The 12484-nt window shown below is 38.9% G+C and overlaps 1 protein-coding gene across 6 annotated transcripts in view; it reads left to right on the forward strand.

Moving 5' to 3' along the window:
* The window catches only part of ryr3 (ryanodine receptor 3), a 114552-nt gene that overhangs the window by 67581 nt on the left and 34487 nt on the right, over window positions 1–12484 (forward strand). For all 6 annotated transcript variants that reach the window (XM_014336541.2, XM_014336543.2, XM_042224719.1 and 3 more), the window contains 8 exons: window positions 799–901; window positions 1836–1970; window positions 4973–5246; window positions 5388–5502; window positions 7340–7472; window positions 9125–9228; window positions 10026–10161; window positions 11408–11591. In XM_014336541.2, the coding sequence (XP_014192027.1) occupies window positions 799–901; window positions 1836–1970; window positions 4973–5246; window positions 5388–5502; window positions 7340–7472; window positions 9125–9228; window positions 10026–10161; window positions 11408–11591 (1184 nt within the window). The remainder of the gene's footprint in view (window positions 1–798; window positions 902–1835; window positions 1971–4972; window positions 5247–5387; window positions 5503–7339; window positions 7473–9124; window positions 9229–10025; window positions 10162–11407; window positions 11592–12484) is intronic.

Consider the following 12484-nt stretch of genomic DNA (forward strand, 5'->3'; position numbering starts at 1 on the left):
AAATAAGGAAAGAAAATAAGGAATAAAGTCTCTGATGTGTTCTGTGTTCACATCGCTTGCTCTGTCCTGTAGTATTGTTGAAAACAACCTGGTAATGACTAGACAAGGTTTCTGCATGACTGCAAAGCATTCATGTTTGAAATATTTAATTGTGCATCCTCTGAGCTGTGAAACCTTGAGGATAAGCACTTCCAAGATATACTCTGATCCCTGAAACTAAGTTGTGGTGGTCAGCAGCAGGTGCATACTGTAAGCGAGATTCTCCACAATAAGAAACCTCCCGTGGTTTATTAAAAAGCTCTGCCTAAAATAGACATGGGAATAGGCTAACCTGGACTCTGCGATGGATGCATCTCATTTATATTTAGTGTTTTATAGTTAACTTGTGACCTGTAGCAAGCACAGCAGATCTGTGGTTCTACATGATACATTAAGTATTTTCTGCATTATATTATGTAAATACCTGTTTAATGTTTTTAGTTTCACATTTGACTGGGTGTGATATAAAAATGCTCAGACTATTTCTGTCTGAGTTCATCAGATGGCCACTATCTGACAAGCCCATGTGAGCACTTACCGCAGGAGACTACATGAGTAATTATGCTGTGACTCTAAAATGGTAATGTGCTTGCCTCTGAGACTTTCCACTGCTCTCTACTGTGCAATCCTTCTTTTATTCATTCTTTACCACTCTCCTTCCTTCTTTTGATCTCACTTCCTATCTAAAATTATTTTCCGTGTTGCTGTTCTCAAGTGCTTTCTGGTCTTATAATGTAAACACTCTTTTGTTTTCTGCAGATAAACATCCTGTTGAATTTCAGTGCAGGTGAGGACTGCCCCTGTCCCGTGGAGATCCAGGATGAGCTCAACTCGTTCCATGAAGAACTGCGGCTGCATTGTGGTAAAGTCCAACTGCTGACAGTTAATGTTGTTGATACAACTTGTATAAAGATGTTATGCATTTCTGTTCATAAATGTCTAAAGGTGTCACTGTAGATCTTCTGATAAGGACATCTTGTCACACAAAACTAACCATAGCATTATTCAGACAGGCCATGAAGTCGAGCTAAAACACTGTCCTCAAAAATAAGTTGAGGACTCTGCTAGAAAATCTCTGCCAACAGTTGCTGCACATCTGCACTTTGCATCCCACCTCCACCCCACTTCTTTGAGATTTTATTCTTTGTGGTGCTCAGAATTCATATTAATAAGATTCTCTGAGCAGTTCTTGTGATGACAATACACAAAGGATACATACACATTGTAGCTTCACTCGTTTGGATTCAAGTGAAACTCTGAATTAATATTTAAAAAGGTTCTGAGCTGTAAGTTGCCAGGGTTCTTCTTACGTTACAGACCAGCAAAGACCTTATTCCAGCAGCCTGTCTCTCTGATCATCTGATCAGAGACTTCTGGTTGGTTCACACTCTTAATTTAAATCCAGAGCTTGTAGCACCTAATTTTGGACTTGTTTGTTTTAAATGACTGCGGAAAAATCATTTTATACAGTATGTTATTATATTCCCCAATCTTCTTCGCACCGACTGCTTGTATGGAATGAATGTATGTGTGAATGAATGTAAGAAGAACCTATACTATTCTATGATTGTCTGCTTGCATGCTGGGAACACTTCTTTTATTAAAATGTGAAGCACTATGTAACTGTGTGTTGTAAAAAGTGCTCTGCAAATTAAGTTAATATTATCTGGCAACATAAATATGTTTATGTTATGAGAATGATCGTTAAAATGGGTTTTTGTTTCCTTTACACAATGCACATGGAAGCAGTCGGTATACCAGGATAAATCTCTGAGCGCCTCCATTTCTCCTGGCAGGAATTCCAGTGGAGGAAGAAGAAGAAGAACAGGACACTTCAATTAAAGGCCGTCTTCTGGCTTTACTGTATAAAATCAAGGGCCCACCACAGAAGACGGAGCAGGAACCCACAGAGACTGAACAGGCTGCCCCCAGTAAGTAGCCTTTAACACCAAAGAAGAAAACAAGCTAGCGACCAGTAACTGTACTGAAGTTTAACAATAACTCAGCAATCCATACGGCAGTGCAAGGCTAAGGTTTATTATTTCAATTGTTTATCTTGGTGCTGCAACACGTAAGCAGGACTTTATTGTGGTTGCTATCAGTTTCTAAACATATACCACATAACTATGTTTAGCATTAAATATTATATTGACATTCAAAATCATAAAGCGGTACCGATTTATCCATAATAAATATTGCAGACCACAAAACACTTTCCAATCACTAGTTCTTTGCTTCAAGCTTTTTCTTTTTTGCTGCCCTTTGCTCAAAGTATGTTTTTGTTCTGTTTCAAATAATAGAATAAGACTAATGGACAGTTCCTGCAAGACTGTCTGCCATAAATTTTAATACCTTGCTCCAGCCTGCATTATTCAAAAGCATTATAAATGGACGGATGTTCTGATTCAAGATTATCCTGATGGATCTGCTTTAGCATGTCTACAAACCCAATTCCAAAAATGTTGCGATGCTAAGTAAAGTTTAAATAAAAACGGCATGCAATGATTTGCAAATGTCATGAACTGTATTTTATTCACAATAGAACATAGAAAATAGTTTAAATATTTGATTTGAGTCATTTTATTATATCATGAAAAAAATAAGCTTATGTTGAAATATTTGGTAGTAATGTGCCTGAAAAAGGTTGGGACAGAGGAACAAAAAGCTGGAAAAGTGAGTGGTACAAAAAAACAGTTGGAGGAACATTTTGCAACTAATTACATTAACATGCAATAGATCAGTAACATGATTGGATATAAAAAAAATAAATAATTTAAAAAACGTAACGTCTGAGAGAGACAAAGTTTCACCAATCCACAATTAACGGTGTCAGTATTGGATGGGGAAATCTTTGTCTGTGAATACACTTCCACAAATGCAGGTTAATGCAAAGAAGAATCCACATGTAAAATTAATGCATAAACACCACCATCTTTGGGCCAAAGCTCATTAAAAATGTGCTAAAGAAAAGTGGAAAACTGCATCTCTGATTGTATGGAGGTGAATTACTGCCTCTGGAACTGGCAGTTTGCCAATCTGGAAAGGCACCATGAGTGCTAAAACATATATGCAGGTTTTAGAGGGACATATTCACCCATCCAGATGCCATCTTTTTCAGAGAAGTCCTTGTGTATTTAAGGAAGATGCTGCTAAACTGCAAACTATATCTATTACAACAGTATGCTCTCATAGTTGGAGAGTCCAGATACTGAACTTGCCTGCCTGTAGTCCAGATCTTTTACCAGCTGAAACTTTGGACACATCATTAAAATTAAGAGAATCCCTAGAATCCCTTATCAGACCACTGGACATTATTACTAGTCTCCTCAGCTCCCAGACATTAACAGACTGTCACCTGACAGTGGTAAACATGGCCCAGTTTCAACTTTTTGGAGAGGTTTGGCTGGCATGAAATATTAAAAAAATAACCTTATTTCTTTCTTCAAAGTGTACATTTTCACATTTTAAACTTTTACCACGTTTGCTGTGTTCTATTGTGAGTGAAATATGGGTTGAATTCTGCTTTTTCACTTGACTCAGCGTTGCAGCATTGTCAGAGTCTGTTTTGTTCATCAAATAAATTGATGAAGCAGTCTGACAAAAGGATGGATGGGCGAAATAAGCTGCTTCTCTTGCCTGACAAAGTTAGAGCTGCTAATTTTTTCAACGTGTAATTTTATTGTCGGATCTTTATATGTCAGATTATATATAATTAATGCCTAGTCAGTCCTTTTGGGATGGGGATGATTACTTTCATTAACTGACGGTAACGCTCATTCACTGTTATAAAACTTTAAAGCCAGTAATTTGTCTCTAAAACTTTTGCTTCCTTATTCTTTTGATGAAAAGCATCGAAGCGCCTATTGTTGATTTCACAGCATTGTTTAATTAGTCAGATTACTCAGAAGTTATAAAAACTTGGAATCATCCATAAGGCTTTTTGGGTTTTTTTTAGTTTGCCAACAGCTAAGGAGCTTATTTCCAAGATTTAAATGCCAGCTTTAATATCAACCGCCTTGGCTTGTGATTAAATTTGTTTGTTCCTCTCTTTATATTCCTGCATCACTCTAGCGTGCTTCAGATATGCTGTCAGCATCCTCATAGACTCATCAGGAGATGATTGTGGGGTTACATCCAATATATTGACAAAATATTAAAGCTCCCAATTAGTTCTGACTAATAGACTAATTTACATTTTCTAAGAGCTTTAATTAAGCCAATTCAGTTCATGGTTTATGCTGACTTTGGAGTACAGCGCTGTGCCAGTGCTCATGTCTCTATATTTTTGCCTGTCATTTGCAGATTAGCACGCAGACTGCATAAGATTTCAGTGACTCCCTTGTGAGCCATGGTTTGAGATGATTCAGAGCAGATGTGAATTTGCAACACTTTCACCTTCAGGGCATCTACACCGTCTCGTGTCTCATTATGATTCTGCTTGAATCCGGCCCTTTGTTTTAAGCAGATGTTGCGCTATTTGGCTTAAACGCTCAAGGTTCAGCGATGGCTTTGGAATTGCAGTGTTTTGAGAGGTGCAGCATTTAGCTACAACTTCATATGACTTCAAGTTTTTCTCCACTGGTCCTTGTTTTATTGGTGCTTGGCATCCTTAAGAGGGAAGTTTCATGAGACTTTAAGATAAAGTTTAAAATATACAGTTTTAAAACCTATACTACAGTTTAATTAGCTTGTCTTTGTATATCTCTGGAACAAAAAGAGAAAAAATAAAGAGCATATCATCCATCTTTCCTAATGAACAATGCTTTTGAAGTGCCCGGTCCATAGATTTTTATTTTTTCTCTAATTTGCTCATTCAAAGGTTTGAGAGACAACAAAAATCAACTGAAGCTTTGACAGATACATGATTGTAGAGCAACCTTTATTTACTGCTTCTATTTCTCAATTTAAGAATACTGAACTGTCTCTTCTCCAGCCAACCTGAAGGAGCTTATCTCCCAGACCATAACCAGTTGGGCTCAGGAGTCTCACATTCAGGACTCAGAGCTGGTGAGAGTGATGTTTAGCCTGCTGAGGAGACAGTATGACGGCATCGGGGAACTGCTTCGGGCCATGAAGAAGTCGTACACCATCAGTGCCGCATCTGTGCAAGATGCTATTAACCTGCTGGCATCTCTGGGTCAAATCAGATCTCTGCTATCAGTGCGAATGGGCAAGGAAGAGGAGAAACTCATGATTGATGGGCTCGGGTAAGAAAATATATTATGATGCGCACACTGTTATAAATGATAAAAACAATGCCCGATTCTAGAAATATATCATTGTGAACAGTGTACTCTCCCGCGGTTACAGTACTGTGGGCTATATAAATCGCTTTCTTGTGTTCTTAGCGACATTATGAACAACAAGGTTTTCTACCAGCATCCTAATCTGATGAGAGTGCTGGGCATGCATGAGACAGTCATGGAGGTCATGGTGAACGTGCTTGGGGGAGACAAGTCACAGGTGAGCTTAACATTGCTCATGTTTTTGGTTTTCCTTGACCACTACAAACTATCGAGTCAGTCCTTTTTTAATGGATCGTATTCATTGAAACTGTTAACTTTTTAGTCATGTATGGAAATAGTAGCTCCCAATCTTAACTCTTGGAGAAGTTCTTTAAAACTCCTTATCCTGTTTATAACTTTTTAAAGAAGTTTGTACATGTTTTTGACGGATTCTTATTCGTTATGTGGCCTCTTTCACCATAATTAGGGGTACAATTCATCATGATGATTAATGTGTAGATTATGTTAATAAAAAGTGGTTATAAAAGGAAAAGTGTTAATGAAAGCTGTTGTCTATACAAAATACAAAAAAAAGAAGTTTCCATAGTTGTTCAGAGCCCCGCCCACTTTCCTCACATTCCTTATTTTGGTCAATAATTAGCCTTCAAGCCAAAAATATTCAGTTATGAATTAAATGTAGCAAAAGGAGGAGCAAATCATCAATTTTAAAGAACGCAAACAAGCGTGTTTTTGTTTTGGGTATATTTGCTTGCAAAATGACTCATACAGTAAATCTGTTAGCAAAACATTTGCAGGTTAATTTTCTGTTACAAAACTTAGTTTTAGGGGAAGAGTTTGGAGTTTGTGCCTGACAGAACTTTTAATGCTTAATAAGTTGTATACCGATCTCAGGAAAACAAAAGAGGCTAAAGTGAGCCAAGAGAAACAGCTTAATACCCAGAAAAACCGCAGCGTAATAGAGAGGACAGAGGAGTAAAGGTATCAGAGGGGTGACAGGAGGCCACTCAGACCTGTCCTTTTTGGGTGGTGCTGACAGAAGCTGGAAGAGCTGGTTGCGATTTAATGCTGCAGCCAGTGCCAAGCTTGAAGTGAACCTCAGACAGACGGACCTCAGGGAGACATTCAGACCTTCGTGTCTGTCTCTGGCACTGTGATCGCACAGGCTCATAGCATAAATTCCTGACTGGTTTCATGCCACTTGATACGTGTACCTCGCTCGCTGTGGCCATATACAGTGACAGTCGTGAATATAGATCAGGTTTTTAATATTTGCTGTTTGATTACCGCTGATGTTGTTTCAGTCGTGGCATGGTGCTGTATATTATGAGATTGTGCGAGTCGTAGGTTTTATCACGCAATCAAGACAGATGGTTTATAGAATATTATGAAGGAATAAATCTCTGAACTCGGACACTGACAGAAAGTTTGCTCCCGGTCACGCACAGCAGGACCGCATATGGGGAATCAACAAAGAAACTTGTTAAGCTGTATATTCTCAAAGTAAAATTGTTTGTGCTTTCAAAGTTTCTGTCAAATCTGCCTTTAGAGGTGGAAGCTTTGGCATGATTGAAAGTTCAATATTTGTCAGTTGTCTGATAAGTGTGATTTTCTGTGCTGTGCATTTTTGCAGATTGTAATCTGCCTAAAGTAAAATGGGGGTTTCTCTCCTCCTCTGCTGTCAATTACTTTTTCTGCATTTCTGCTACAGAGCAAATGACTCTAGTGATTTATACTCAGCCTGAGGCTTGGACTGAGCCCATGTGAGGACTTAGAAAAATGAGGATGGCACAGATCTAAAAGCATTAGATGCAAAAGGGCTTGAAGGTCAAACAATTTTTCAGTTTCTGTGTTCAAAACAGGAAATAGATTTTATTTATTGATTCCATGATACTCTTTATGATAGTTTAGATACCTTTATCAGACCCAAGCATCTAGTACTCTGCATCCTGTAGTGACATTAAAAAGAATTCTAATATTTCTGAGCTCCTACTGCAGCTTATTTGGGGCTATTTGGCTGCAGATTGATCCATACAGTCTACTTTTTTCTTCCACAGGAGATCGCTTTCCCCAAGATGGTAGCTAGCTGTTGTCGCTTCTTGTGCTATTTCTGCCGTATTAGCCGGCAAAACCAGAAAGCCATGTTTGACCACCTGAGCTACCTGCTGGAGAACAGCAGCGTCGGATTGGGTAAGTATATTTTGCCTTTTCATTATTTATTTGAAAAAAAAAAAAACTCTACTTAATTTATGCACAGCTGTCTTAAGACATTGACTGGGCCATTGCAACACATTGATTTTTCATTTTTAGCCATTATGTTGTAGAATTGTTGCTGCATTTTGGACCATTGCTCTGCTGCATGACCCAACATCAGCTGAGCTGTAGCTCTTGGACAGATGGCTTCCTATTTGACTCTAACATGCTTTGGTAAACAAAGGAGTTCATGGTTGCCTCAATGACTACAACATGCCCAAATCCTGTTTCTCTTGGGCTTTTAGCATTTTTTTCTAAGCATTGCACAGTCTGACCTTGGGATTAGTTTGCAGGGATGTCCACTCCTGAGAAAAGTTTTGTATGCTTCTGAATAATCTTCTTCGCTGTAGAATGATGAACTTCAAACTAGAAATGGTCTTAGAACCCTTCCCAGATTGACGGGCAACAACAGTTGTCCCTTTAGGCCAATTCTATTGTCTTTGCTCCTCCTGGCATTGCATTAACACACTCCTGAATGTTTCAGACCAGCAAAGCCTCTGCATTTATGGAGGTGCTCACACTTGCTGACGATTAGGTGCATTCAATGAGCAACACGTGGCTCCAACTTCTTAATTCTATGAAATCTGTAAGGGTGTACTTATGTTATTCATACACTTCTTTGACATTGTGACTCAATTTTTGTTAAATATATACTGCTATGTTGTCACGTATGGTACAGGTTAGGAAGTATTTACCTAATTTTAGGACCTGATGAGGATTAGATGGTTTTATTTATTATGTCCTGATACATGAAAAATCTGAAATTGAATAGATTTTTTTTTAATATGAAGGAAAGGAACAAGCTGGGGCAAAAACAGACAGTGGAGAACACACTGGTTATGAGGATGCCTTGGCATTTGAATGTTCCTGAGTATTCTCCATACTGCGTCAATTAAATTTTTTTGCTGCTACATAATGTGTGCAGAAACCAATAGTTGCTACGGGCTACAACAGTTTTTTTTCACTGCAGACTTATTGCTGATATTGTGGGAAGCAGCTGGTGAAGAAGAGTAACAGGCTCGATTTCAAAATGCCAGTATATCAAGTTGAAAGTGTAAGGGGCACAGAGGGAGGCAGCTGATAGAGAGAAGAATGGCGAGCAGTAAATGAGGGTTATTTAGGCGTCCAGAGCAGGACATGAGTCACAGAGATCTGCGTGCCTGTGTAACACGTAAACTAAAGCACCTGGCTCTGGAAGAGGACAGGGTCACATGATCTGAAGAGGACAGTTGAATGAAAACACACTAGTTGTTGCCCTTTTTATATGACACTTTTAGAATTTGCCTCTTTTACAAGCCACGTTTTCTTATAAATTAATAATATGTAACATAGTCTGCATTGTGCTGCAATATTAAGTGGTTTTTTAGTATCTGCTCGACTGCATTGACGCTTTAAAAATGGAGTAATATTGCAAAAAGGGCAGGTGTTGACAAACTGATTAATGGGACCTGGTATTCTGAGCTTCAAAGATGCAGACTGGAGAATATCAAGATTGATGTGCTGTGTCGGTACACTGCCCCCTGTTGTTTAATGCAGAACTAATGCAAAGTTTGCTCTGTTGCTGACGGCCTGTTTCTGTGTGTGTTTAGCCTCTGAAGCTATGCGGGGCTCCACTCCGCTGGATGTCGCAGCGTCTTCAGTGATGGACAACAACGGTCTGGCGCTGGCCCTGGAGGAGCCTGATCTGGAGAAGGTTTGATGACGAATGAAATCGCAGCCTTACTCAAAGAAATACTCAACAGCACAGCTAAAAATCACACAGCACTTTATGTTTGCAGGCTCATTAGATTGTAGCCAGTTTCTATTCTGACCATAACTTGTTGTTGTTTTAGCAGATGTAGTGTTTAAAATTAGTTTGGAAAGTTGTGAATGAAACTGAACTGTACAACTAGCTAAATGTACAACCAGTATACTGATCACATGTTCATATTATCATCAAATACCAAAACAGATTGTACTATAAAACATATGCAGGATCCATTTAGTTATTTATAAAGTCAAACATTAAGAATTAGGGAATTATGTGGATACATGATCTTATTCACTGTCTAAACCTTGCATTGCATTCTGCTGCTAGGTTTATTCTTCATCTCGAAAGTTTTTGCCAACACATTTCAGGCCACCATGTTGGTTTTGGTTTAAAATCTGGCTTTCGCCAACCCACAAGACATGTTCTTCCAATTATGCGCAGCTCAGTGTTCATAAAGTTTGAGGAGGCCACAGAAGAGGAAGAATACGTGCTAATCATCTGTCAATACTAGAACGCAGTGCTACTCGGATGACACATACAATTATAGAGGAAGCAAGTCAGATAAGAATAGAAAGCTCAGGCCACCAAAGTTTTCTATGAAAAGTGCTGAATGATTTTGTGACAGCTGGAAAAGCTTAGCTCAGCAGAGGCTTTCAAGCTGTCACTGTTGCTGACACTGAGTCAGAAAGACAGTGTGCCATTATAATACCCAGGAGTGAAGCAGAATTGCTTGACCGTAGGTGGTGACATACCTAGCAGGCTGTGGTCTTCAGAGCTGCGCCATGCTGGTGGCTAAGGGATACCCAGACCTCGGCTGGAACCCCATAGAGGGAGAGCGCTACCTCTCATTCCTGAGGTTCGCCGTTTTCTGCAACGGTATGTTTTATACTGAGCACTAAGATGACTTTTCATCCCTGGCAATTCTGTTCCTCTGCTCGTTTTGGTGCAGTGATATACTTGGCCCTTGGTTTGTTTCACAACAAAGCATGCCGACTGCACCCATCAGCATGCTGATTAGAAGTGCAACAGACTGGAAAATGTTAAATAAAGCAGGAAAACATTGCTTGTGGAGTTATCCTGTAAACACAGACGTTTTTTGTCGATATCTGAGTGTACCATTGTGTGAAGCCTCCGCTTGTACCCAAGCCTGACATACATGACACCAGAGGCTATCTTAAAGTTCAAAGAGGATTTAATTGTGGCATACATTTGAGTATACACGTGGTCAGTTCGACTTTGTCAGGAGAACAGACGAGGTCAGACACCAGGCTAAACCTACATGGTGCAAGGAATACTTAAAAGCTGAACACGTTGTATAAAGACAACATGGGAATGAGAAAGGAGACAGACAGGGGGAGGGGAATTTGGCAAGGGGTAAGCAAAGCAAACAAAACAAAAACTATATTTTATATTGAGTGTTTTCATATATTCGTATGTGGTAAGGATATTTGGTGGATACATATTTATGTGGCGCTGTTGTGTTATGTGTGTGATTTATGATTTACTTGATTTTTGTTTTTTATTCGAGTCTTGTTTAATATCTGGATTTTAATTGAATGTGCAAAAACTAGTTACCGTGCAGTGTGTTACATAAAAAGTATTATTACAAACTAGAAAAACTTTCCCATAGCTCCAACCTCCCGAGGACACCCCCGAGATGCTTTTTAAAGACATTTTAAAGAAAATATAATCGAATTAAGTCGCTGAATATGTGTAACTGAGCAATAAATAAGTATTGAGATAAAACAAAAAAAGTGGCATCGCAACAAAGAAACAGTCTAGGGTGATTTTACTGCATCTGTATAATTGTGAGTATTGTGTATTAAAGCAGCAGGGGATTTAACAGTGATGCTGTTTTTGGAATAGAAATGAAAAACTGCACAGAAATTTAAAAAATCCACTGGGGAAGGATGCCAGGGTCCTGCTGAGGACTCGCGTGGAAATGTGAGTCGGCTTTTCCTGGATAAAAAATGTAGCGGTGCTTTAGAAGCTGCTGAATACCACTTTCAGGGGTTTTACACTCTAGCTGACTCTCACCTTTCCTTTTGGGGATAATAACAATTTTCCTTTCCATTGGTCTGCTTTTTTTCCTCCTTTTTTTTTTTTTTCTTCCTCACACCAGGTGAGAGCGTGGAGGAAAATGCCAACGTGGTGGTGAAGCTGCTCATCAGGCGTCCAGAGTGTTTCGGCCCAGCCTTGAGGGGCGAGGGAGGTCAGGGTCTGCTGGCTGCCATGGAAGAGGCCATCAAGATCTCTGAAGATCCTGCCCTGGACCTGCCCAAGACTCCTGCTGGAGTCACTACTGGGTAAAAACGACACCGGTTCTTTGTTTTCTTTTTCCACAGTGTTTAAAATATACTGAATCAGCATTTTTATCACCACGAGACACTAAGAAACCCATTCAGAAACTCTAAAGCCAGTCACTTGTGATTAAGGCTCTCATTATCTGGGTCTCTGTGTGAAATGTTACTTTTAGTTAGATTTCCCCGTGTGCTTAGCTAAACCAGCATTATTCTTTGTTGCTAGACCCTCAAATAGAGCCATATCACATTACGGGAAAAGAGATCTAAGTTTATTTCATTGCCTTTGCCCAGCAAGAGAACAGTGAAGAGAAAGAGAGAGGTAATTGCTGTTTGAAAGTGGAGTTTTATCAAATAATTGTCTTTTGTTCTCTCTCTTTAAAAAAAAAAAAAAAAACCTCCTACCAAAACAAGAAAATCTTCTTAATTTACTCTTTATTTAGCAAAATATAATTTACTTCAGCAGCTAAATTCACATTCATGATGTGTTTGAAGACACATTTAAGAACCACAGATTTTTTTTAAGCGATCATTTATCTCGGATGACTTTGACATTTTTAAAAAAGAGGGGAAAAAATGAAAAACTTTTTCAACTACTGGAAACATATAGGTCTTATAATGCAACTGCAACCCAGGTGTTATTAAAGCAAGTCTTGAATAAAAAAATATCAGAGATTTTAAATCATAATTGGAGCCTAAGGACAGTATGAAAAAAAAAAAGGTACTTTTCTGGAAGAATATGTAAAACAAAGGAATACATTATCCCTGGCATTGGCTGTTTGTCCCTGCCTTTCTACATAAGTATACAAAGCCTGTAACACTGACTGAATTTTAATGTTGAAAGTTTGTATGGCCTGAAGTGGGGAGAGAGATTGGAAAGCTGCTCAAAATCAATATGT

The sequence above is a fragment of the Haplochromis burtoni genome, unplaced genomic scaffold, assembly GCF_018398535.1.
Source record: "Haplochromis burtoni strain Fernald_Lab_line unplaced genomic scaffold, NCSU_Asbu1 Contig_147, whole genome shotgun sequence".
Taxonomy (NCBI): Eukaryota; Metazoa; Chordata; class Actinopteri; order Cichliformes; family Cichlidae; genus Haplochromis; species Haplochromis burtoni.